Source organism: Delphinus delphis, chromosome 1, assembly GCF_949987515.2.
Source record: "Delphinus delphis chromosome 1, mDelDel1.2, whole genome shotgun sequence".
Taxonomy (NCBI): Eukaryota; Metazoa; Chordata; class Mammalia; order Artiodactyla; family Delphinidae; genus Delphinus; species Delphinus delphis.
Genome location: NC_082683.1, coordinates 8,328,895 through 8,355,915, shown reverse-complemented (window position 1 = coordinate 8,355,915; position 27,021 = coordinate 8,328,895). Strand labels below are relative to the sequence as shown.

General features: G+C 50.2%; 1 protein-coding gene across 1 annotated transcript; it reads left to right on the top strand.

Annotated features, from left to right (window-relative positions):
- Positions 1 to 14,047: 14,047 nt before the first annotated feature.
- On the top strand, positions 14,048 to 25,946 carry C1H1orf127 (chromosome 1 C1orf127 homolog). Its single transcript, XM_060012159.2, is given in 9 exon segments — positions 14,048 to 14,139; positions 19,670 to 19,770; positions 19,773 to 19,864; positions 20,096 to 20,231; positions 21,761 to 21,872; positions 25,022 to 25,212; positions 25,215 to 25,389; positions 25,652 to 25,802; positions 25,935 to 25,946. Coding segments are annotated over 9 exon segments (1,062 nt in total).
- Positions 25,947 to 27,021: the final 1,075 nt, after the last annotated feature.

Here is a 27,021-nt window from a genome sequence, read left to right as displayed (position 1 = left end):
TAACCCATTAACTAACAAGAGAACCAGTAACACATTACAGTCTGTTCAAGGAGAATCTAAAGGGCAGACACACATATAGGCAGTCAGGAATGCTGGAATGAATTTGCTTAGTAGATACAAAATTGGTCAGTATCCACAAGTCAGTAACCAACTGCAGCCCCACGGGACACAATATATGCATTTTTCTGGACAAGAATCATTTGTATTATTATCGATATTTAACAACTTACAGAGTTGTAAAGTAGCTCAAAGGTGATGAAAGGTGCATAGAATCAAATAAGCCCATAGAGTGCACTAGACAACTCCTGGTTTTCTATTAAAGAAACCTAGGAATTTGGGAGATCCATTTCAAAGGATTTCAGTTTTCCCTTCAGCGAGTGTATGGCCCCATTCATTGTTCTAAAGCGAGCACTTTTGTAAATACCATCCAGGACAAGAAACAGACCATCATCATCTCCTTGGTGGCCCTTCTTGGGCTTCTTCTCATTCATTCATTACTCTTGTCTTCCTCCCTGTAGGTAACCACTCTCCAGATTTCCAACCCCAAGGGCTGTTTTTTTCTCTTTTTGAACTTCTATCAATGTAATCAAAGACTCTTCTATACGTGGCTTCTTACCACCCTCCTCAAAATGTTGCTGAGATTCATTCGTGCTGTTGTACACATCAGTGATTTGTTCCTTTTCATCACATGACAGCACTCCATTGGATGAACTGGCCCTTATATCCATTCTACTATTGATGGGCATTTGAGCAGTTTCCAGTTTTAGGAAATAATAGTGCTGTGGTGAACCATTTTCTCTGTGTCTTTTGGTGCCCATGTGCTCGCACTTCGGTTGGAGTGGAATTGCTGGAGGTCAGAGGCTGGAGGAGGTATGTTCAGTTCAGTAGATCCTACCAGGCACCCAAAGTGGTTGAACCAATCTCATTCCCAAAGGAGGCAGGACCTTTCTCACTGCTCCGTATCCTGCTGTCTCTTCCTGTTATAGTCAGTCCTCTCCAGCTGCTGGTTCCAGGATTGCTTTCTGAACTTCCCTAAGGAAAATTTCCTCCCAGGAAGCTTAGGCTCTTGCCTACAGGTCATTTTTATTTTATTTATTTTAAAAATTTATTTATTTATTTTTTTGGCCATGCCACACAGCTTGTGAGATCTTAGTTCCCTGATCAGGGATCAAACCCGTGCCCCTGCAGTAGAAGTTTGGAGTCCTAACCACTGGACGGCCAGGGAAATCCCTACAAGTCATTTTTTTTTTTTTGCTTTTTTTTTTTTTAATATCTTTATTGGAGTATAATTGCTTTACAATGGTGGGTTAGTTTTTGCTTTATAACAAAGTGAATCAGCTATACATATACATATATCCCTATATCTCCTCCCTCTTGCTTCTCCCTCCCACCCTCCCTACCCCACCCCTCTAGGTGGTCACAAAGCTCCAAGCTGATCTCCCTGGGCTATGCGGCTGCTTCCCACTAGGAAGTTATCTATTTCACATTTGGTAGTGTATATATGTCCATGCCACTCTCTCACTTCGTCCCAGCTTACCCTTCCCACTCCCCTTATCCTCAAGTCCATTCTCTACGTCTGCGTCTTGATTCCTGTCCTCCCATTAGGTTCTTCAGAACCTTTTTTTTTTTTTAGATTCCATATATATGTGTTAGCATACTGTATTTGTTTTTCTCTTTCAGACTTACTTCACTCTGTATGACAGACTCTAGGTCCATCCACCTCACTACAAATAACTCAATTTCGTTTCTTTTTACGACTCTGAGTAATATTCCATTGTATATATGTGCCACATCTTCTTTATCCATTCATCTGTCGACGGACACTTAGGTTGCTTCCATGTCCTGGCTATTGTAAATAGAGCTGCAATGAACAGTGTGGTACATGACTCTTTTTGAATTATGGTTTTCTCAGGGTATATGGCCAGTAGTGGGATTGCTGGGTTGTATGGTAGTTCTATTTTCAGTTTTTTAAGGAACCTCCATACTGTTCTCCATAGTGGCTGTATCAATTTACATTCCCACCAACAGTGCAAGAGGGTTCCCTTTTCTCCACACCCTCTCCAGCATTTATTGTTTGTAGATTTTTGGTGATGACCATTTTGACTGGTGTGAGGAGATACCTCACTGTAGTTTTGATTTGCATTTCTCTAATGATTAAGGATGTTGAGCATCCTTTCATGTGTTTGTTAGCAATCTGTATATCTTCTTTGGAGAAATGTTTATTTAGGTCTTCTGCCCATTTTTGGATGGGGTGGTTTGTAGTTTTTGATATTGAGCTGCATAAGCTGCTTGTAAATTTTGGAGATTAATCCTTTGTCAGTTGCTTCATTTGAAAATATTTTCTCCCATTCTGAGAGTTGTCTTCTCGTCTTGTTCATGGTTTCCTTTGCTGTGTGAAAGCTTTTAAGTTTCATTAGGTCCCATTTGTTTATTTTTGTTTTTATTTCCATTTCTCTAGGAGGTGGGTCAAAAAGGATCTTGCTGTGATTTATGTCATAGAGTGTTCTGCCTATGTTTTCCTCTAAGAGTTTTGTAGTGTCTGGCCTGCATTTAGGTCTTTAATCCATTTTGAGTTTATTTTTCTGTTTGGTGTTAGGGAGTGTTCTAATTTCATTCTTTTACGTGTAGCTGTCCAGTTTTCCCAGCACCACTTATTGAAGAGGCTGTCTTTTCTCCATTATATATTCTTGCCTCCTTTATCAAAAATAAGGTGGCCATATGTGTGTGGGTTTATCTCTGGACTTTCTATCCTGTTCCATTGATCTATATTTCTTTTTTTGTGCCAGTACCATACTGTCTTGATTACTGTAGCTTTGTAGTATAGTCTGAAGTCCGGGAGCCTGATTCCTCCAGCTCTATTTTTCTTTCTCAAGATTGCTTGAGAAAGGTCTTTTGATTGCTATTCGAGGTCTTTTGTGTTTCTATACAAATGTGAACTTTTTTTTCTAGTTCCGTGAAAAGTGTCATTGGTAGTTTGATAGGGATTGCATTGAATCTGTAGAGTGCTTTGGGTAGTATAGTCATTTTCACAATGTTGATTCTTCCAATCCAAGAACATGGTATATCTCTCCATCTGTTTGTATCATCTTTAATTTCTTTCATCAGTGTCTTATAGTTTTCTGCATACAGGTCTTTTGTCTCCTTAGGTAGGTTTATTCCTAGTTATTTTATTCTTTTTGTTGCAGTGGTAAATGGGAGTGTTTCCTTAATTTCTCTTTCAGATTTTTCATCATTAATGTATAGGAATGCAAGAGATTTCTGTGCATTAATTTGTATCCTGCTACTTTGCCAAATTCATTGATTAGCTGTAGTAGTTTTCTGGGAGCACCTTTAGGATTCTCTATGTATAGTATCATGTAATCTGCAGACAGTGACAGCTTTAGCTTCTTTTCTGATCTGCATTTCTTTTGTTTCTTTTTCTTCTCTGAATGCTGTGGCTAAAAATTCCAAAACTATGTTGAATAATAGTGGTGAGAGTGGACAACCTTGTCTTGTTCCTGATCTTAGAGGAAATGGTTTCAGTTTTTCACCATTGAGAACGATGTTGGCTGTGGGTTTGTCATATAAGGCCTTTATTTTGTTGAGGTAAGTTCCCTCTATGCCTACTTTCTGGAAGGTTTTTATCATAAATGGGTGTTGAATTTCATCAAAAGTGTTTTCTGCATCTGCTGAGATGATCATATGGTTTTTCTCCTTCAGTTTGTTAATATGGTTTATCACATTGATCGATTTGCGTATATTGAAGAATCCTTGCCTCCCTGGGATAAACCCCACTTGATCATGGTGTATGATCCTTTTAATGTGCTGTTGGATTCAGTTTGCTGGTATTTTGTTGAGGATTTTTGCATCTATGTTCATCAGTGATATTGGCCCCTATGAGTCATTTTTAAGTAGCCACAGTCTCAGCAGCCAGAAGGATTCTTTTGAAACGGAAGGGAGAGCCTGTCCCTTCCTTGCTCAGAGTTCTCCAGGGTAAAAATCTTCATTTTTAAGATAAAATCCTAGTCTGCACTTTCTTGCTCAGGCCGCTGCCTGCTTGTCTCACTTTGTGCCCACCACTTACCCCCTTGTCACTGGCTCCAGCTCCACTGACCTTCTTTTGGTTCCTTAAACACACCTGACTCATCCCCTACTTTAGGATCTTTGCACCTACTGTTCCCTCTGCTGGGGATACCTCTCCCCACAGCTTTGCCCGGGACTCCTTGACACACCGTCTTGGTTCAGATGTCATTTCTCAGCAATGTTTTATCTGACATAGGGAATTTGGAACAAGCAAAAAAGATTGCTGCCTGTCTCCAGCCTTTACAGGACACCCTTCCTTCTATCTGACTCCAGTCCTTCATTGTCTCTGACCTATTTCCCAGTGTTGGAAGTTGTAGAGCACCTATGGCAATGCAAGTGTTCCTTGTCTTTGGACGTGCAAATAAATTGAGTCCAGGGCAGTTCAATCAACTTCCAACACCCTGCGGAAGAATCCAGTTTTGGTCTATTTGTAAATTCATTCCAACATTTTTCATCATAAATGTGTCTGTTCTTTGATTTCTCCTTTGAACTGGTTGTAACATCTGCCTGGTTCCCTCATTAATAATGAGTTAGATAAAATCTTTAACATGGGTTCTTTTTTTTTTTATCAGTACAGGAGTCATGATGTTACATCTTTTTGAAAATTATCTTTTAACACCGACCTTCCCCAACCCAAACTCTTTGTATTTCATTGCTTTGTTTTACTTTCTTCAGAGCTGGATCATCTTCTGAGATACTTTGTTCATTTATTTCTTTGCTTGTTTTTGGTCGTCTTTCCCTGTCTTGGTCACTGCATGGGTGGGCACTCCAAATAAATATAATGGACTGAATGAAGGTAGGTAGGTCAGTAGCAGCTGTCTCCTACCCGCGGCCCTTCTCTGTCCCTCCTCTCCTGCTGGCCCATCTGTCTTGTCTGTGTTCACCTGTGGTGTTCCCAGGGATCCTCCCCTTCAGATCAAACAAAGACAGGCCCATCCCTGAGCTTGAAATTTCAACAGGTATATGAATGACATTTTTATGGCTTGCATCAGCCTTCAAGCATTTCTCCACTGAGCAGACTGTTAAGTGACCTGCTGATACTGGGTCACTTGGAAAGTGAGAAGCCTTCTGCAGAAGCCTGGATTTCAGTCTCTTGTTCTCCCAGTGAGGAACTGGGAGGCCAAGTGCCGGTGGTCACGTGGATGGCTGGTGCCTGAGTTGGGGTTGGACCTGGATCCTCTGACTCAGCGTTCAGCACTTGTTTCAGTAATACAAACCAGCGTGGAGCATGTGTTGTGTGCCAGACCTGCCTTCAGGGATTTGTGGCCATTGACCCATCCTTATGACAGTATGACTTCTAGATGAGGAAACCAAAGTCCAGGGGAGGGAATGGCTTTCTGAGGTCCCATGGCAGTGAGCCAGAGGATTTCACCCCAAGCAGGCGAGCTCCAGAGGCTCTGCCACCACACCAAATAGAAGACACTAGAAAATAGCACATCTTTATTGAACACTTATTCTGAGTGTTGTATGTATATCATCTCATTTTATCTTCTTGGTACCCAAGGAGGGAGGTGCTGGTTTAGGACTCCCCAAGACCAACCTCTCTTTTGACATCTTTTTTTTTTTTAATTAATTAATTAATTAATTTATTTAGGCTGAGTTGGGTCTTTGTTGCTGCGCGCAGGCTTTCTCTAGTTGTGGCGAGCGGGGACTACGCTTCGTTGCGGTGTGCGGGCTTCTTATTGCGGTGGCTTCTGTTGTTGCGGAGCACGGGTTCTAGGTGCACAGGCTTCAGTAGTTGTGGCACACGGACTCAGTAGTTGTGGCTTGCAGACTCTAGAGCGCAGGCTCAGTAACTGTGGCGCACGGGCTTAGTTGCTCCGCGGCATGTGGGATCTTCCTGGGCCAGGGCTCGAACCCGTGTCCCCTGCATTGGCAGGCAGATTCTTAACCACTGCACCACTGGGGAAGCCCATTAACGTCAACTTTAAGTTCAGGGGTCCCCAAGACCACCCTTGGTTTGGTCATTCATTAGAAGGACTCATAGAACTCAGAAAAGCTGTTACAGTCATGGTTCTTGTTCATTACAGTTAAAGGTTACAGATTGAGATGAGCCGAAGGAAGAGGTGCACAGGGCAGCATCCAGAACAGATCCAGGTACAAGCTTCTAGACATCCTTTACCAGTGGAGTCATGAGAACGGAGCTAACTTCTCCCAGCAATGATGTGTGACAGTATGTCAGAGTATTGCCAACCAGGAGAGCTCACCTGAGGCTTGGTGTCCAGAGTTTTGACTAGGGGTCAGTCATGTAGGCATGGCTGACCCCCTGTGTGGCTGACCTCAGTCTCCAGCCCCTCCAGAGGTTGAGCTGATACCACAAGGTTCAAAGCCCCCCACCATATATCACATAGTTAACACAGACTATCCTGTGTGGTCCAAGGCCCCCAGGTAGACAAAGACGCTTATCAAGTGAGATATTACGAGGGCTTAGAATTTACTTCCCAGGAGCTGGGGGCAAATGGCCAAACCTTTCTGTGGGCAAGGTTAATCCTTTATTGAACATGTGCCCATTTTTCAGAAGAGGAAATGGAATCTCAGAGAGGTTAAATAACTTGCCCAGGTCACACAGCTAGATCCAGGATCTGAAACCTGACAGTCCAAACCCCAGGTCCCCATGTATCTTGTGCTCTTCCTGGAAGCTTTAATGTCTCCATTGAGAGAGAAATTAACCCAGGAGTTAAGATTTTTCCATCTCCCCATTTCTCTATTTGTCAGATAAGTCATGTCTAGAGGATATTTAATTTAAGATCTCTATCATCTCTATGCGTTAAGGAGGCCTGGGCAGGGCTCTGTTTGGGGAATTACATCATGTCCAACAAGTTTCAATATTGTTTTTCCCGTGTGGTTACAGAAAACTGTACTGTACTTGGAATGAAAACACATATTTAACACTTATTTATCAGGCACTGGGCGAGGGGTTGGGGTGCTATTGTGAGTAAGTTAGACACAATTTATACCTTTCCATGGAACTTATATTTTATGCGTCAGGGAAAGAAGGGAAATAGACAAATCACCAGGCCATTACTTCTTCCATCATTCCCTGTCTCCTGGACAGGCTAGGCTGCAGCTAAAACCATTTACTGGAGAAATATTTACTAAGCAGCTACTGTGTGCCAGGCACTGGCCTTGGGAACAGAGAGTGAACAAGATAGATACAGTCATTGCCCTCCCCAAGCTCGTTTTCACTTGACTGGGAGACAAGCTTGTCTGTGCTTATCTTCAGTCAACTGGGAGAAATATGCAAAAATCCTGTGAACCACTAGATAACACAATGTCCAACAGTGATGTGAGCCAGGAAGGAAACAAACACAAAGTCTGGGTAGAGAAGAGATGGGAGTGGGCAGGGAGGGCCTCCCAGAGAAGCTGACATTGAAGCTAAGACCTGCTGGATGAAGAGGAGCCAGTCATGTGAAGAATGGGGAACGGTGTTTCAGGCAGAGGGAACAGTATTACGGAGGCCCTGAGGTGGAGAAAAGACTGGCTTGGCTGGAGTGTAGTGATGGAAGAGGACAGAGAGGTGAGCAGGGCTGCATGGGGTGTGAAAGTGTTTGGATTTTATTCCAAGGGCAGTGGGGAGCTATTGAAGGGTTCTGAGAAGGGACTGTATTTACTTTTCTTTTTTTTTTTCTTTTCTTTTCTTTTTTTTTTGGCCGTTCCATGCGGCTTGTGGGATCTTAGTTCTCCGACCAGGGATCAAACCTGCTTCCCCTGCAGTGGAAGAGTGGAGTCCTAACCAGTGGACCACCAGGGAAGTCCTTTATTTACACTTTAAAATCCCTCTTGGCTGCCATCTGGGGTGGATTGGGGGTGGGGAGCAGAGGTAAAGATAGGGTGTCACCAGGACACTGCACACTGCCTCTCACCTCTGGCTGTGCCCACTAGCCGGAGTCCTCAGCTGACTTGCAAAGCTCCAAGAATGCCCTGGTTTCCCCCTACTTCACTTTTATGAGTTGAGTGACTTGTGAACAAGCTGCTACTCAGGGCCAATTCATACCTTTAAGCTGCACATGCCTGTCACGTATCTGTGTTGGACAGATTCAGCCTAGAGCCCCCATTTTCTCTAGCCTCCTTGTGGGAGGCTGTATCCACAACAATGACCTTGAGGCCAGCCAGGGGGCAGATGTACTTCTCATACCAGCAGAGGAACATCACATTGGGTTCAGTATTGATTCAGGGTCATGTGCGTTCTAGTGTTTACTCCATTTCTCTGACACCCTAATTTATTGACTATGAGCTGGAAAATGATGGTAGGAATGTTTAGGCACCTGGTCCTGTTGCTCCGTGACTATGTACAGGTCCTTTAATCTCTGGGTGACGGTAATTATCATTGTAAGAGGTGTCATCTTTAGGCACCGCTCTCTGTGATGAGCACTCCATGAAGATCATTGTGTGCATGACCTCATTCAAGTCTCACACCCACCCTGTGAAGTTCTATCACCATCGTCATCACCATTATCACCACCATCAGCACCATTATCACTACCACCATCATTACCGTTTTCACTACCACAATCACCATCATGACCACCACCATCACCATCACCATTATCCCACCATCACCATCACCATCATTACCATTATCCCACCATCACCATCACCATCATCACCATTATCCCACCATCACCATCACCATCACCATTATCCCACCATCACCATCACCATCATTACCATTATCCCACCATCACCATCACCATCATCACCATTATCCCACCATCACCATCACCATCACCATTATCCCACCATCACCATCACCATCATTACCATTATCCCACCATCACCATCATCACCATTATCACTACCATCATCATCACCATCATCACCAGTATCTCTACCACTACTGTGACCGTCATCACTGCCATTGTCATCATACAATCAATTTACAGGAAGAAACTAAAACTAAGGAACTGGTACACACACACACACACACACACACACACACACACACACCAGACCCAGGTGCTCTGACTCCAGATCCCTGTTACCATTAAGTCACATTGTTCCCCATTTCCCCCCGTAAAACACAGTGCTGAGATTTAATGACCTCTAGGATCTTGCTGCTCAAAGTGTGGTCCCTGGACCTGCAGCACTGGCATCACCTGGGAGCTTGTTAGACTTGCTGAATCTCAGACCCCACCTTGGACCTACCGACTCAGAATCTATATTTTAAAAAGACCTCGAGGTGATATTTGTAGGCACCTGAAGTTTGAGAAGCTGCACCCTAAAACATATCCCCTCTGACACTGTTCTGTGACCTCTGCCTGGTGTAAAGCGTCTTTCTCATTGTGACAATATGACTCCTTTGTACCTCTTCCTAACCATTCCATTGAAGTAGAGCTCGGAGGAGAAGTATTTTCTTGTTCAATAGACGAGGTTGAATGCTTCTCCGCTCCATGCCCTATGGGTCCCAGGAGCCACATGGAGGGTTTGAGGCAGTGGCTGAGCAGATCCTGCATGTGCCAGGTAAGGGACAGCTGTTGTCTGGGTAGGGAATTCACCTAGGGAAAGACATCTGTATGTATACCTCACCCAAGGGCCTTTGCACTGCCTTTCTCCTGCCAGGAATGTTTCTCATGGCTGGTTCCTTTCTGTCACTCAAATCTCTGCTCAAAGGCCGCCTCCCCAAGAAGCCTCCCTGACTCTCCATCAAAAGCAGTCCCCACCCACTCCTGTCACAATCTTATCCCGTTGGCTTCTCAGCATTTATTACTTAAATGATCTTAAAATTATCTTCTACAATGTTCACCTGCTGTCATCTTTGCTCCCCTCTGACAGATGGGCTCTGTGAGGGCAAGGCCCATGTGTTTCTGGTTTATTCCTGTGTCTCCAGAACCTGGAACACAGCCTGGTACTTAGTATCCACTCAATAAATATTTGCTGAATGAATGAACGACTGAAGCTCTTAGAAGAAGTGCCCATCTGGTGCCAATAGGTTTCACAATCTAAATTACCCAGAAAAATAAATGGATGATTTATTTTATTTATTTATTTTCAAAATATAATGTTTTTAAATTAATTAATGTATTTATTTTTGGCTGCTTTGGATCTTTGTCGCCGCCCATGGGCTTTCTCTAGCTGCAGCGAGCGGGCGCTACTCTTTGTTATGGTGTGTGGGCTTCTCACTGCAGTGGCTTCTCTTGTTGCAGAGCACGGGCTCTCGGCGCATGGGCTTCAGTAGTTGTAGCACTCGGGCTTAGTAGTTGTGGCACACAGGCACAGTAGTTGTGGCACTCGGGCTCAGTAGTTGTGGTTCGCGGGCTCTAGAGCGCAGGCTCAGTAGTTGAGGTACACAGGCTTAGTTGCTCTGTGGCATGTGGGATCTTCCCGGACTAGGGCTCGAACCCGTCTCCCCTGCATTGGCAGGCAGATTCTTAACTACTGCGCCACCAGGGAAGTCCCGGATGATTTATTTTAAAGGGGTTATTCTTACACACTTGAAGTAAGAAGCCATCTCATGCTTAGTGGGGGAATTGTGCCCCCAAAATAGCAAAAACAGGGGCATAGTATCATGGAAAACTTTCAGCCATGGGCTTGCCAACAGAAGGGGGGATGGGTACAACCAGATGGGTACCTGGAACCTTCCAGAAGGAACAAGGATAGCAATGTGTAACTTGTCTGCTTCCCTCTGTGCTCTCCATCGGGCATTGCAAAACAGGCCCCCGGAATACCTCTTGTCTTTTTCACAAAAAGAGAGAAATTGAGGAGAGGGGCTTTCCAGAGAGACTAGCAAAATCTCCCAGGGCCCCTGTTCATTCTGGAAATCCTTAAAGCACACTCTGGGACTGGTAGAGCCTAAATCTGTCCTGGGAGGGTCAGCTACCCAATGGCCGGCCAGCCCGCGATGCTTTGGGAGCGGCATTTATGTCTTAAAAGGCCACTTTTCGCGGAGAAATGCTGTGGATACATTAAGCTGTCGCCCGTTCTTTGGAGAGCCATTATTAATGGAAAACAATAGATTAATAGTTTTAAAATGCTTGTTCAATAAGTAATTTTTATGGCTCTGGATAGAGCTCATTAAACATTTCTGTGTGTTATTATAAAGAAGTTTTAAGCGTAAAATCATAAAGTCAATAATCAGAGAATTAGTCACAGCGGCCAGCCACAGGCCATTAGTTTTAGGCGCTGTCAGAGACACCTGTGGCTTTCGCGAGCGAGTTTCCTTTTCACACGGCCGTGCTGGCAGCGCCAGCAGCGCCAGGTGGGGTTGGAGAAATGACAGTGCCTGCTGCCTTCCATAAACTTGAGGGGACAGCAAGCAGGTGTGAGCAGCGGGGCGACAGGCAAATATTTACAAAGTGCAAACGTGAATGCAAAACTAAAACAATCCAGGTCAATTTGCACATCCAGGCTAAGACACTTTATTTCCCCAGTGATCTACCTTTCAGAGCTTCCCTCTGCCAGAGGCAGGGTCCTGATCGCTTGCTGAGATAGAGGTGGAAACTGCGTGCTTTTAAAGGAAAAGCCTGTGACCAGAGAATCCCCTCCAGAAAGGCTTCCAGAGCTGTTTTTTGAAATAACGCATTCATCTCCTATCAAGTACACAACTGAGTCAAGCATTTGAAAAAGAAACCATGAGCTTTTAAAAATGACTTAAAAAAATCATGACAAAGCAGTATGCGATAATTATGGAAACTAGAGAAAATCCAAAGGAGATAATGAAAATTACCCGTAATCTCTCTACCCAGAGACAGTCCTCTGTATGTTTCACTCACTCAACAAATATTTATGGACAGCCCTCTATATGCCTGACTGCTCAAGGCACCAAGGATGCAGCGATGAGCAAAACAGACTCCCTGGCCCCATGGAGCTGACTTTGGGTGGGGTGACATGAGCCTTAAATATAACAAATAAGGTTAGAAGGTATCAAGTGCTACAGAGAAAGGAAGCAGGGCCATAGGATAAAGCAGGTCAGGGTGGGCCTCACTGAAAAGGAGATTTGTTTTTTGAATTTTATTTTATTTATTTTTTATACAGCAGTTTCTTATTAGTTATCGATTTTATACATATTAGTGTATAGATGTCAATCCCAATCTCCCAATTCATCCCACCACCAGCCCCCCACCCCTGCCACTTTCCCCCCTTGGTGTCCATACATTTATTCTCTGCATCTGTGTCTCCAATTCTGAAAGGCAACATTTTTGCAAAGACTTGAAGGAGGTGGGGGAGTGAGCCATGCAGGTATCCAAGAGAAGGAGTTCCACACAGAGGGCACAGCCCATGCAAAGGTCCTGAGGCAGGACTGGCATGCCTGAGAAATGGCGGGGAGACCAGTGTGGCTGGAGCAGTGTGGCTGGGAGGGAGATGAGGAAGTGGGAGAGGAGGTCAGGGAGGTGAGGGGACAAATCACTGGGGCCTTCAAGGACTTTGGCTTTTCCTCGGAGTGAAAAATGGGGAGGTTTGAACAGAGGAGGCACATGAGCTGACTTTGTTTTTTTTGTTTTTTGGGGTTTTTTTTTTGCCGTACGCGGGCCTCTCACTGTTGTGGCCTCTCCCATTGCGGAGCACAGGCTCCGGACACGCAGGCTCAGCGGCCATGGCTCACAGGCCCAGGTGCTCCGTGGCATGTGGGATCTTCCCGGACCGGGGTGCGAACCCGTGTCCCCTGCATCGGCAGGCGGACTCTCAACCACTGCGCCACCAGGGAAGCCCCTGACTTAGGGCCTGGCACACAGTAGGTGCTCAGTTAGTGCTCAGTGAGGTGAGTAAATGCTGATTGACCATGAATCTGACAGAGCATAAGCCCAGGACCCCTCAGTCGCATGGCCCATTACATGCCTACAAGACCGTATGACTCTGTAACATTTGCAAAAGTAAGATATTTTTATATTCTTTTCCTTAAAGAGGTCCTTCTCCCAAATTGCATGAGCTGCAGGCCCCATACAACATGGACCCCATCCAGGGAAGCAGGTTTCAAACCTGGGGCTGGAGGGGTGGGCTCATGCCAGTCAGAGGGGGAACTGATGCTTCTTTGGGGACCAGGAAGACAAGGAGCCGCCCTGATTTAGGCGGCGGCCGATGGCCTGGGGGCTGGAGGGTTGCAGCTCCCTGGGCACACCTGTCACTTTATTCCACCGCCTGGACCTCAAGACGGTGTGAACTGCTCCACGGACCCTCATGTTTTCCTCTTCTCTTTTTCTCCTCACCTCCATTTCCTCTTTCCTTCATTTCTTTGTCTTCCTCCCTCAATCTAGGCCAGAATTTCTACCAGGGTTGTGGTCCATAACGGGGGAGAAATTTCAGGAACTATCCTCTTCCTTCTCTTTCTCTTCCTTTCTGCAATCACCCTCTTTGATGTTCCCCACCTCCCACCCCATCAGTACACACTCTTCTCAGGTCCCACCACAAAGCCTCAAATTGGGTTCGTCCTCTGTGGCTGAATGAGGTCAGCCCCAGCATCCCCTGTGGGGCCCACTGGTTTGACACCTTTGAAGCTCCATCTGGCACACGATGGAATGAGCCAGGCAGTTCCAGAGTGGCCACATGCCTTTGGCTTAGTTATTTACCTCCTCTGAGCCTCAACTGCTTCATCTGTAAAATGGGAATAAGAAAGCCTACCCTATGGGATCTTTGTGAGGATCGAGGGAGACAAGTTGTGAGCAGATGCTTGACACCTGTCAAGGGATGTTCAGGCACAAGCCCCTGTTCTGTCCGGACAGGTTGGACCTTCCTGAAATCCACTGGCCCTGAGGGCTTCCCTGGTGGAGGCTGAACTGCTGGATTCCAGAAGCCGGACCCAGGTTTTGATCCCCGGCAGCCTCAGCTCACTTCCTAGCCTCTTCCATGAGAACTGCCCAGCCTCCAGTGGGTTGATGTTAATCATATTTGCTGTGAACAGTCACTGACCTATAATTGCAGCCTATTAACTGTGTTTTCCTCTTTCGTTTGCACACAGGAATTTTGTCCTACTTCTAGAAAGCAAATTACAGGTTGGAAACCAGAATATTTCAAAGGGGAGGTGAAAAGGTTGGAGCAGAGTGACTGCTACATAATGAAGTGTCCAGTGATCGCGTCCAGGCTGGGCCAAGAGAGTGTCCACTGCTGGCCCACATTCATTCAGCTAATGGGCTCAGAGGCCTGGGGGTGGGAGTAGGGGCTCCCAGGCTGGGCTTCTCTCCAGAGGCCGTGGCTCCTGAGCTTCAAGATGTGGCCGGGCCCACAGGTGGCAGCTGGAGGTGCCGCGTGGCATGGTTCTTCTGCAGACATTCATGGGCCCTGGCTGGATGCCCGGGTCCGCTGGGCTGTTGTCTGAGCAAACTGGGAGGAGATTGGGATGGAGTGGGAGTGGGGCTATTAAAGGTTCTGAACTAATATTCTCCACTTCCCATCGTCGCTGGCACTGGGGACAGTGGGAGGATGGGATTATCACCAAAGCTGCAATATTATGTCCTGTGTTCTTTTTCTCTCCATTGAAAAAAGTTGCCAGTTTGCATGTTCCTTCTTGACCTGGGTAGTGCCGAGGAATTATAGACTTTTAGTCATAAAAGTACCTCCGTTACAATCAGGTATAATGCCTCCGTTTTAAAGATCAGGAAACAGGAAAGGAGAAATGAAAAGAGGAGTTTGGCACAAAAAGCCTGCTAACGACAATCACCATTCACGCAACAAGCATTTATTAAGCACCTACTATATATGCCAGGTGCTGTGCTGTTGCTAAGGGAACAGATTTGAATGAGACATGGAGCCTTTGCCCCAGGAAGGCTTTATAGCTGTGTTCTCATCTGGTCTGAATTTTAAAGCAGGTGTGTCTGGCAGGGAGCATCCCCGGACCACGGCTCAGAGGACCTGAGCTCCCCCAACTCTGAGCCCAGCTCACTGCTATCTTGGGCCGATGGGCAGACCTCTCTGAGATTCCTTTGCTTCCCAGTCTTAAGGAGAAGAGGCAGAGTGGCAAGGCTTCCTCTGCCTACTTGCCTTTTTAGTGGCACAAGTGGCCACACCAAGCCTGGTGTTGGTCCTCCTAAGAATCGCAGGGTCGGACCCCAGGATCCCCAAGCATTGCCACCAGCGCGTTCCTTTGACATTCCGGCGCTGGTCACTCCTCCCTCTGCACTGGGCCTGTAATTCTGGGAGCTGCCGCCAGGAGGACGGCGTTGCCTGTGTCGCGCGACATTGGGCTGAGTGGCTGAGAAAAGCAGGACCCGCTCCCGGCCCAGGGGCCTGCTTTATTTCCAACCACCTGCCTTTGAAGCCCGGATACCCAAATCCCAGCATCCTTCACCAAGCGAGGTATGGGCGTGTGCGGTGGCCCCAAGTCCCAGAGCACAGATGCAGAGAGGTGGGCAGCAAGTCCTCAGCACAAGATAGGTCTCCGCAGCCCAAGCCCCCCTCCTCGCCACCCCCTTCCCCCACCTGAGAACCTCATCGAATCGACTGATTCATTCCTGGTGACCTGCAGCCGCGGCTTCCGTGTCTGCACCTTGAACTTGCATTAAGTTTTAATTAAAGCCGTTTCACCGGCCTTGCCCTTGGCTAAATGCAGCTGTGGGCACAGGGCACATAGATATTTAATACTCTGCCTCTCTCCGCTGAAAGCGCAGGGTGCCCAAGGGTGTACCCAAGCCTTGCCCGCTCCCAGCGATCCGGCGCACTCGCTTAAGTGTGCCCACAGGCCCCGAGCGGGAGGCCGCGCAATAACTATTCATTGCCCTGGGTTAAGTGTGCCCAGGGGCACCCATAAACTCAATGCAGTGATTAGCGATTGCTCCCAGGGAAGGCTGCCCGAAGTCCTGCGGCCCTAAATATAGCCTCCGCGTGTGGCCTTAAAGGGCTGTGCGTTTTTGCTTTGCTCTTGATCTGTCTTCTCTTCCTTCTTGGAGCAGAACTGTCTCCCTCTTCAAAGCTCAGCCTCCGGGGGGCTTCCCTGCCTTCCTCCAGGCTGCAGTGGAGGACAGGAGTGGGAACGGTGGGACAGCTTTGGTGGTGGCAAAGGCAGATGCCCAGTCCTCTCCATCCTCTCGCCAAACCTCAGGCATCTGTCCCATTCCTGCCCCTTCGCCCCGCAAGTGAAGGCAGCACCTCCAAAGACAAGGAAACAGCCAGGCTCACTGGAGGAGCTCCCCGTGGGCCATCGTGAGCCTGCTGCCAGGAGGGGCTCTCAGGGCCAAGGAACAGTAGGGCTGGGGAGCTGAGAAGGCTGAGCTGCCTGGGGTGTCCTCCCGGTCCCTTTTGCTTCTTTCTGCTGCAGGGAGCCCCTCTCTGTCCCTCCGTATGGAGTGGGAGTGGTCTTGGGTGGGGGCATCACCGAGGCAAGTCAGTCCCCTCCGGCCTCATTCCTCCACACATTGTATAGCGAGGGGTGTTGGTCAGATGATCTCCGAGGGACCCTCGGCTGGTCTGTGACTCCTTCCTTGTGCCGAGACTTCCCTGCCAAGGTCTGAAGCAAATGCAAAGTGGAGTTTGGAGAAAGCAGAAAGAACTGAGAGAAGGGCAGGGTGGAGGGTGTGGGCTGCAGCAGAAGCTCCAGGAAAGGGGCCCAGCCCACACCATCACCTTCCCCTCGTCTGTGCATTTCTCAGATGACCGTCTGGGAGAACGGTCCCCCTGTGGCATGGCTGCGAGATTCACAGGCGGTACGGTGACCGACCATCCCAGTTTGCCTGGGCCTTTTCTGTTTTGGCACTAAGTCCCAGGGGGACCTGCTCAGTCCCCAGGAAACTGGGTTGGGTGGTCACCCCAAGTTCAGGGCCAGTGGTGAAAGTGTCCATCCTTGGAAGCCCTCCCTCCACCATTGCTTTTTGGATCTGAAAAGGAAAGAGAAAGGGCGAGGGAGAAATGGGTGAACTCGGGAGGAAAACAAGCTGGGAGGACTGGGAGAGGACCATCCCGGCCGTGCGCCTGTGCTCCTGGCCTTGCCAGCTGCTCCCGGGACCCTCGCCGCCTCCTTGGCCAGGCCCAGGGTGGCAGCTGAGGCAACGACATTTCCCTGGGCCTGTTGACACTGGAGTCTCAGAACGTAAATGATGTTCTTGTCTTAATGAGCAAACAACCCAGCCATGTGGCTCTCTCGCCGGCCTCCTGCTGGGGTAATTGTCAGCGCTTCTGTGCTCAGACAGAAATGTTTACTCTCACCTTCGCTTACTGCTTTGCCAGGAGATGTTGCTTCCTTTTTGTTCTGCAGGTCTCCCTGCCCCTACCCCTGGGAAGCACCAGTGGACAGGTAGGTGGGTCAGGAGCAACTTTCTGGAAGGTTCTGCCAGGCCTGGTGCTTGGGGACACCCTGAGGCAGGAGGTTTTGGTTTCTGTTCTCCTTTGGAGAGTTGGTGGACAAGGCCAGCTCTGCTGGGCTCGCGTCTCGGCAGCCGAGGCTGGAAGCGTTCCCTGGTATCCTGCAGGCAGAGGCCATCTGAGAGGAAATCTGAGGAGGGGTCCCAGCTTTGGGTTGAAGGCCTCTGAGGTCCTCCTCGTGCTAAGATTCTCTCTGCACAGTCTCCAGTGACGGGGAGCTCATTCCTTTGCAAGACCACCTGTTCCCATATTGCACAGATGTTTCCCCAAACTTTCCTTCTGCTGGTCCTCCATTCTCTGCAGCCCCCTGGAAGGAGCCAGTCCCTTCTCCATTTCACGGCCCTTTGAATGTTTGAAGTCAGTGAGCTTTTCCTTCCTCAAGTCTTCTCCTGAATTCCTCTTGCTAGTCCCCCTAGGATAGGGGCCGGGGACCCCTCTCTGTCCCCCTCCCACCCTCCAGGCACCCGCCTCTATTCAAGGCCCCGATGGCCAATGTCTCTCTGGAGCATTGCAAAGGGAACCGAGGCCAGGACTTAGGCTGGGCAGAGTGTGGGTCACCCTTTGGCCTTGCTAGTGGGGGTAACGGCTCATTGGGTCTTTCAGCCCCGTGGCGCACCTAGCATGTGCCCAGTGCCCCTACCAGGCGGGGAGCCTCAAGGCGTGGCACCCTCGGGGAGGCCCCGGAGAGCAGTCTGCCGGCGCTGCAGTGCCGATTCAAATGTCCACCTGGAGACCGGACAGATTTAGGCAGGCAGCTTCGAAAATTGGGCTCCATTAGTGTCAAGCGCTCCGCGTGGCAGATGAGCGGCTCCTGCAATCACGCATTCAGCTCGTCGTCCTGATCATGGTGGCAGGAGCGTAATTACCATCTCTTTAAATAGCCCAAAGTTGCCATGTAAGAGAAGACGGCTCACATGACATTTGCTCCGAGCTCGCTTTCCTGCTAAAAATATCCCGCCTAAATAATATATCCTGGTTGCACTGGAGCAACAGTCCCTGACCTGAGCTCTGGGACCCTTGGGGGTTCAGTCCACAGGCTGGTCCGAAGGTGGGAGGGGGGCCCTGTGGAGGGAGTTTGCTTCTGGAAGGAGCAGTTTCGGAGGCCACGGGGAGGCACTCCTGCCTCAGCAAGTGTTGCACACCCCCCAGGCCTCCTGCTGCTCGTGGGGAGCGGCTATGCCTTGTCTTTAGGAGCCGCTGGCCCACGGGGTAAGACCCAAGAGGGCCCCCAATGCCCATCCTTTCCGGCTACATCGCTCCCTTGTCCCTCTTCTGTTCCTCCCTCCTCTGGCACCTTATGTCCGTGGTCCCACCCCACCTCGCCTCTTCTTAGCCCCAACCTTGGCCATGCGTTCCTGAATTGCTTGGGACAGAGAGACCTCGGCTCTTTCTGGCGGGTACAGGTGTGTGTGGAGCAGGGGTGGGGTGTAGAGAGTGGATGAGAAGTGGAATCCTCCACTTTTCCAAACCCGGGCTCTTTGAACTCCTGGGAAGTCCCAAGATGGCCTCCAGGGGGTCCGAGAACAAAGATGAGGGAGGGTCTGCAGTCTTCATCAGGTTCTTGAGGCCTCCATGCTCTGACAGAGGTTGGGTCCCTTGATCTAGACCCTGTATGTGATAACTATTTCGTTCAGCGTGGGGTGTGATACAGAGAGGCCCGGAATCTGGAAGACCATTTCCTACCTCCAGAAGAATTTAAATTCTAAGGAACTCTGTATGCAAAGTTAGGTACATCAAAGGCTTCATCCTGAGTGGGTAGGTCTGAGATGACTAAGACTTGACATTTGTATAGAATTTTATCATGGACGAGATTTCATGATGGGACTCTGGGGAGTTTAGGGCATTGGGGACGGCCTCACCAAGCCCCCAAACATCCCTTTCCTTATTCACGATGCTTGAAATCCTTTTACGTGGAGACAGATGCTTTCATTTAGCCAGTGCAGAGCTGGCTTTAAATGCCCCTGTGAGAGGGCTGACACAACGAAATTCTTGCTAAAGTGTAAACAACTGATACAAGCTTTATTTCTTAAGAGCAGCTTTGGTAATGGAAGGGGCACCAGGCTAGGTCACCGAGCTGAAGACAGTCTTGGCAGAGACATTTCTGCAACTTCCACGGGCAGCCCCGCTCGTAGCATCTGCTTCCTCACGGGTCTTTGCAGACAGCGGGATCCCCAGGTGTTTGGGGATGGTCTTTCCTTCTCTTCCGCATCAGTGCAGTCACGTTCCAGCCCAGGCAGTGATACCAAACACCAAGTAATCTCATGTCACCAATCCCGAAAGTGCCGGCCACGGGCGTGGCCCCTGGCTGAGGTCCTGTCACCACCCTTTCGTCCACGTGCCTGCAGAGCATGTAGTTTTCTGTGTCACGTGTCCTTCCCCATTCCAGTGTCATCCCAGCCAGAGATGGAGGTCTTGTTCACATCCCAAAGCAGAGACTGGATCTGGGAAAAAGAGGTTCCTACTTGGAGGAAAGCCTGAGCCTAAAATTCCCGAGTCCACCTGTTCCTTAACCTTCACAGTGACCGAAAACAGGGACTTTGCGTTGGTCGGCGTCCTGGCGGCTGGGGCACTCCAGGTCCAGGTCAGGGTCATTGGCTGTCCTGCCCCTTCTGGAGACCCCTTCTCCTTGGGCCACTGATGCCATGTGGAGTCAGAGACGTGACAGCAGAGCTGTGGAGCCAGCAGAAAATGGACCTTTGCCACTTATAGCCTGGAAGCCTGGCACTCTTGCCAGGGTGGCCCCTTGGGAGGGCAGCCACAGGACACAGGATGCACCCTGCCACACGCGACTAACTCCTCGTCGCCCCCACAGCAATGCCAGGAGGCCCAAGGAGCTCTGGGGATGCAGGCTTTCTACAGGGTGGTTCTGAGCCTGGGGTTTGCTGAGATGGCCGCCCCCATCCTCTGGACGGTGGAGAGCTCCTTCCACTGTGTGGGTGAGAGTCACGGTGAGGATGTGCCTGCCGGCTCTGCCTGTGGTTCCTTCTCCCATGACAAGGCTTCCTCTTTCCCGGCCTGACAGGTCCCACACCCAACCCGGGGAAACGATGGTGTCAGGCACACTGGTTGGAACTGGCCGGGGAGTAGGAGGGCTGCGGGGAGCTAGGTGGGGTCAAAGTGCCGGGGAGGGGACGGGGGGCACATCAACTTTCTAGCTAGCTGCAGGACCTGGGCGACTCACTTCATCTTGTTGAGCCTCAGTTTCTTCCATCTGCACAATGGAAATAGCCCAGGACTTCCCTGGTGGCGCGGCGGATAAGACTAAGAGCTCCCTATGCAGGGGGCCCGGGTTCGATCCCTGGTCAGGGAACTAGATCCCACATGCATGCCGCAACTAAGGAGCCCGCCTGCCGCAACTAAGACTGCGTGCAACCAAATAGATAAATCAATATATTTTTTTAAAGTGGGAATACCACTACCTGTCGTGAGGACTGGAGATGATGGAGTTAGGAGCTCAGCAGAGTTCTTGGCACAAGATGAGCCACTTCTGTTTCGATTGTCCAGCGATCTGGCGTGGGCTCCAGTTCCACGGGTCACCTACCGCAGGGATCCCCAACCCCCGCGCCGCGGCCTGTTAGTAACTAGGCCACACAGCAGGAGGTGGACAGCAGGCGAGCGAGCAAAGCTTCATCTGCGTTTCCTCATAGCTTGCATTACCACCTGAACAATCTCTCCGCCTTCCGTGGAAAAATTGTCTTCCGCGAAACCAGTCCCTGGTGCCTAAAAGGTCGGGGTCCGCCGACCTACGGCACAGAGTGGGCTCCTTGGCAAGGAGCACTATTTGAGGTCACTTCTTTCTTCTTTTTTTTTTTTTTATTGGGGGAGAGTTGCTTTACCACTTATTTCTTAACCAAGACAAACCCTCCTCTAAACGTGGTGTGTGTCCTCCGTGCCAGGATGCTGGGATTCAAGTCTTGAAAGGCGTTTTTGGTGAAAGCACAGCTACCAGACAACCTGGTATTCACAAAATCACTAGGAGCAGAACCCATTGAAATACAGCATAAGGAAATACACATAATTCACAAATGATGTCGATCACTTTCATCTTTGACTTCCTAACTGTCCTCAATAGAAGACAGACGCAAAGGAGATTTAACTCAGATGTTAATAGTGCAAGAATGCCCCGTTACCAGGATATGATGTTTCGGTGCTGCATAAAAATGTAATTATATTCAGAACTATATTTAAAGATTAAAAGGGGGACTGCCTACCATCCAGCCCCAAATTCAGAATTAGAAACAAAGGAAAAGGCGGGGCGGGGATGAGTTCTAACAGTCTGCTAAAAATGGAAATGTTTCCTGAAAATTTTTACACATTTCGGCTGTTTTTATTTTAACAGTTTCCTGCAGCGATGACATTGATTTTGGAAAGGGAGGGCCAGAACTTTATCCAACAAATATTCACTAAGCATTTGCCATGCGTGAGGCCCCGTGGGAGGGAACAGAGGCCACCAGATTTGGTCCTTGCTTTCAACTAGTGGCCTGTCTGGAAGGGGAGAGAAGCAATGTCCAGAGAGTTGTAACGAGGGCAGGCGGGCTTGAGGAAGACGCCAAGGAGAAGGTGACCTTTGGCCTGGGCTTTGAGAGAGGGTAGGTTCTTGATAGGGACATAGTACCTAAAATACAAAAATAACTGCGGCGACAGCAATAAGAACATTTTAGAAAGGCGTTTTGGCCTCTCTGGAAAGATTTACACGGGGGAAGAATGCGCTCTTCCTCATTTTATTAACTTCATATCAGCAGCCGGAATTAACCTCTCCCTTCCCTGGTTTCCAGCACACCTTCCCTGCACCTCCCCTGCAGCTTCTCCTCTTATTGTTAGTGGTGCGTGCTCTTGGCTCTCCCTGCGGTCTATGAACTCCTTGCCATCAGGGGCCGTGCTCTATTCAGCATTTTACTCTTCGTGGGCCTTATCATACTGCCTTGCCCTTGGTAAGCACTTAATACATGCTTGTTGGGTTGAATTTTCACCAGGCATTTTTAAAAAAATGTTTTAGAGAACATTTCTCTGGGATAATATGTGGCGACTATGTTGGAATATGAGGGCACCAGGATTGCCTAAGCACTTGGTGGTTACAGATTTTTTAAAATCTCCTTCCTCTCTGCCAAAAAGTGATTAGAACCTGTGGGAGAAATCCTCATTATGTAAGGTTGGAGGCGTCAAGAGCAGTGGAGGCAATGGAGTGCCCAGCCTGAGAAGAGAAGCCAAGAGGGTGGTTTAGCTACCGCTGTTTTACATTGTAAAGCAGGGGTTACTGGCAAAAATGCCTCTAGGGGTCAGGCAGGGAGTGTAAAGGAATGAGGGTAAGAAAATCCATGGCCCGAGGGTAGGATGCCAAAGCTCAGTGTAGGAGCCAGTGGGGAGCGGTGGGGACTCCAGTGGTGAACTGCCAGCCACCAGTTTTTTTTTTTCTTTTCTTTTTTAAAATTTTTGTCTGCATTGTGTTTTCATTGCTGTGCATGACTTTCTCTAGTTGCGGCGAGCAGGCGCTACTCTTCGTTGCGGTGCGCGGGCTTCTCATCGCGGTGGCTTCTCTTGTTGCGGAGCACAGGCTCTAGTCACCCAGGCTTCAGTAGTTGTGGCACGTGGGCTCAGTGGTTGTGGCTCGTGGGCCCTAGAGCCCAGTCTCAGTAGTTGTGGCACACGGGCTTAGTTGCTCTGCGGTGTGTGGGGTCTTGGACCAGGGCTCGAACCCGTGTCCCCTGCATTGGCAGGCGGATTCTTAACCACTGCGCCGCCACCAGGGAAGTCCCACCAGACCCTTTTCAAGAGAGTAGTCTCATTTAAGTGGAGCCGATTCCTGCCTTGTAGGGAGGCAGGCCAGTGTGGCCAAATCTTCTGACTTTCCAGGAGAAGCTGGAAAATTATAAAATTTTCTCAGTTAATTTTAAAATATTTAAAACCCTCTGCAGGCCAAACCAAACATGTCTCAGGGCCATATTTGACCCGTGAGCCAGAATTTGCAACTGGGGGTGCATTTTTGCCTCCCGGGGGGACATTTAGCAGTGTCTGGATACATTTTTGATTGTCACAATGCAGGGGGACGCTACTAGCATGTGGTGGGTAGAGGCCAGGGATTCTCCTAAACATCCTACAGTGCACAGGAGCCCTCTCCCCGACACAACAAAGAATGATCTTGCCCAGGATGTCAACGGGGTCGAGGCAGAGTCTGGGTCTGTGTGGTTCCTGGGGCTGGGCTGATGGATTTGGCCGCAGAATAGGGAATGGCTCAGAGACGACACTGGCTGGTGGCAGCAAGCAGAGGCAGAGTCAGGGACAGGTGCTCTTTAGAGAAAACCTGAAATCCTGTGATTCAGTTTCAGAAATAGGGACTTCCCTGGTGGTGCAGTGGTTGGGACTCCACGCTCCCAGTGCAGGGGGCCCGGGTTCCATCCCTGGTCGGGGAACTAGATCCCACACGCATGCCGCAGCTGAGAGTTCACATGCCGCGACTAAGACCCGGCGCAACCAAATAAATAAATAAAATTAAAATTAAAAAAAAAAAGAAATAGATTTTGATGCCTGCATGATCTCAAAAAGGACTCCAGGTCAAAGGTCTGTGAATTTCAGCCAAGGAGGACAGTTCCTAATCCGGTGCTTGAACTTAACCTCTAAAGCCTCTATTTCCCCGTCTGTAAAAAGGGGACCCATGTGGCCCCTCCAACAGGGTGTTGGGAGGATTCTGCTCCCTTAGGAGGAGGACTGACCTCTGTTTCCTTTCTGGGAGGTTTAGGAAGGGAGTTGTCTGCCTCAACTGCCACGCCAAGGACCACTCCCCAGCGGGAGCTCCTCCAGGAGGAATACGATCTGCTGCCTTTTCCCAGTTCCAAACTGCAGGACCAGCTGCCTTTGGAGGCCGGGAAGGGTTTCCTCAGAGTTTCGCTCACTAGCCTTCCCGTGCACTGGCCAATGGAAGTCCCTCGCCCTGACTTCCACCCACGGTTTCCCTTGAAGGGTGCATCCCCACGAGTCGTCAGTGGACCCCGCCAGGCACGAGGCCCCTCTCTTTCGCCACCGCTCTGCCAAACGGAGTCCCACTCAGACCTCCGGCCATGTCTCCTCCTCTTCAAATTCCGACTGTTCCCCAGAGAAAGCGGGGCTCCCCGAGAGCTCCCACCTGAGCGCAGCCCAGCTGTCCTGCCTGGCTCACAGCCATGCAGGGCCTTGGGACCCGGCACAAGGAGGTGGAGGGGAGGGCCCGCGGCGGTGCACACAGACAGGAGGGAAACCGAGGCACGCTTCAAAGGAGCTGGGGCCCAGGAGCCAGGCTGGAGCCCAGAAGCCGGGCCTGGAGAGCCAGCCTGAGGTCGCAGCTGCCACAGGCCTTTCCCCGGGCTGCCATCCTCAGGGTGGCCGAAACCACATCCTTTTATTTCTGATGCTTTTTCTCTCTCCACTGTTCTCTCACTGAAGAAGGGGCTTGGACCTTTTCTGCAAACAGCCAAACCTGTGGAAGAAGATGGACATCTACTGGCTTCCTTTTTCCCTTTCCCAGAGGGTCAGGTTCCCCAGGGAAAGTGGGGTGACCTGGACCCCCTGCCTGCAGCTGTACCGTCCTCAGCGTCCATAGTAGTTGTCCAGTCCTCCGGCCCCTGGGCCTGGCCATGCCTTTGTCCTCAGATGTCTCGTTTCCAGCTGCCTCTCTGGGGGTCCCAATAGTCTCAGGCCATCTGTTACCCTCACTGGCAGTCTAGGAGCAGAGCCCCGCCTAGCTACCAGGAAGTCTCCTCCCTGGAAGGTTGTCACAGGGGAATGTGGCTGCCTGCTAGCCCATGAGGGGGCCCTGGCAGGCCAGCAAGGAGGTCCAGCCATTGACAAAGCCCTTGATGACCAGCCTGGCTGAAGAGGTGCTGTGTTCCCGCCGCTCGCCTGGGGAGCCCCCGGAAACATCCTCCAGGATGGAAGCTGGGGGGCTACCCAGGGAGGGGCCGGAGGGCACCTGGACCTCTCATTCCCAGAACCCAGTCAGGACCTGGAGGGGACGCACCCTCCTTCTGGGGATGGATGCCACAGCACTGCCCCGGTGGTGAATACTTTCGAGGTGTGGTGGCGGCAGCCAGGCCCCAGTGGCCATCTGAGGGCCTCAGGACCGGAGCGCAAGGGGAGGCACAGGGAGGGCCCAGCAGGGCCCTGCCAATTCTTCCTGCTGAGCAGCTGTCAGCAGAGTGCAGCCACCTGACAGCTCCTCCCAAGAGCCATCCAGCCTCAGCCTCCGAGAAGCCCACTGCCTCATCTGTGGGAAAGTCATGCAGAGCCTGAGGCCTCAAGTCAGCCTGTAGCTGGCCAGTAGAGCAGGCTGAGAGGGGGGCCACACGCACGTCCAGCAACCTCAGAGCCTGCGGGCTCCCACGGACATTTCCTCACCCAGCCTGGCCGAGCCTAGAGACCCTTTCACTGCTGGCCAGGGTAGCCCCCGGCAGGAGCCAGCAGAGCCCACATTGGCAACCATCCCGGAGAGGCACAGGCCTCCTGAGCTTCAGAACATCGCGGAGGGGCTTCTGAGAGACCCCCTTGCTGGGGTGAGTCCTGGAAGCACCCCAGGGGATGCCAAGTGTGGAAGAGCGTGGTGGGCAGCATCGGGGCACGCCTCCCACCCGCTTGGACTGCCCACGAGCGCAGGCCCCAACGTTTTTGTGCTTGCCCTTTCGCAGTTAGATGTGTGAGGCATGGGGGAGGGGGAAGTTTGCAGGCTCTGCAGCCAGGCTGCCGCGGTTCAAGGCCCAGTCCTTTCACTCTTTATCTGTGTAACCTTGGGCAAGGCATTAACCTCTCTGTGCCTCAGTTTCCCGATCAGTCAAATAGGGGGTAATAATAGTTCTTCCCAATAGGTCTGTTTAGGGGCAAGCAGGGAGACGGACACAGACCTCTAGCTCAGAACCAGTGAGCCATTCTTTATTTTTTTGCGGTACGCAGGCCTCTCACTGTTGCGGCCTCTCCCGTTGCGGAGCACAGGCTCCGGACGCGCAGGCTCAGCGGCCATGGCTCACGGGCCCAGCCGCTCCGCGGCATGTGGGATCTTCCCGGACCGGGGCACGAACCCGTGTCCCCTGCATTGGCAGGCGGACTCTCAACCACTGCGCCACCAGGGAAGCCCAAGTGAGTCATTCTTGAGGTCATTACTGCTGCCGTCCTGGCAAATCAGAGAAGCTGAACAGTTGGGCTCCCAGGCCCAGGCAGAGGGGATGTTTGCTTATTCCAGGAGAGCATGGAAAGCCTTCAGCCATAGTTCAGACATCCTTCTGAGAAGGTAGGTGGTGATAAGATCCTATGATGTGAGAAGCCCTCTCCCCTGGGCCCCAGGGGGCCATGACCCCAGGTCTCCAAAGAACCCGCTGAGCGTTACTGCTTTGTTTTCATGACTCACCGCTCCCTTCCTTTTGTCCCCATGGCAGCAGCTGGTACCCTGCTGGCTTGAACAGCTCCGGTGACCCCTGTTGACCCCCAGGGGTGCCAGTGTTCCCAGGCTCCCTGGCCCAGAAGCCCAGCTGTGGCCTGAGCTAGAGTGGGACCCAGTGCTTCCCTGGAAGGGTAGCAACCCTACCCCCACCCCCAGGCCGGCCCATCACTGGAAGAGGGATTTGAAACGCAGCCAAGAAGAGGCCTTCGGCAACGCCCGCAACGTGAAATAAATAAATAAATAAATAAATAATCAGGGTTGTCTTGCCTGATGAACGGTCTCTGCCTCGAGGACGACTTCTCCCCCTGCCCCCCCTGCCCGCCCTCCCTCCTCCCTCCTTC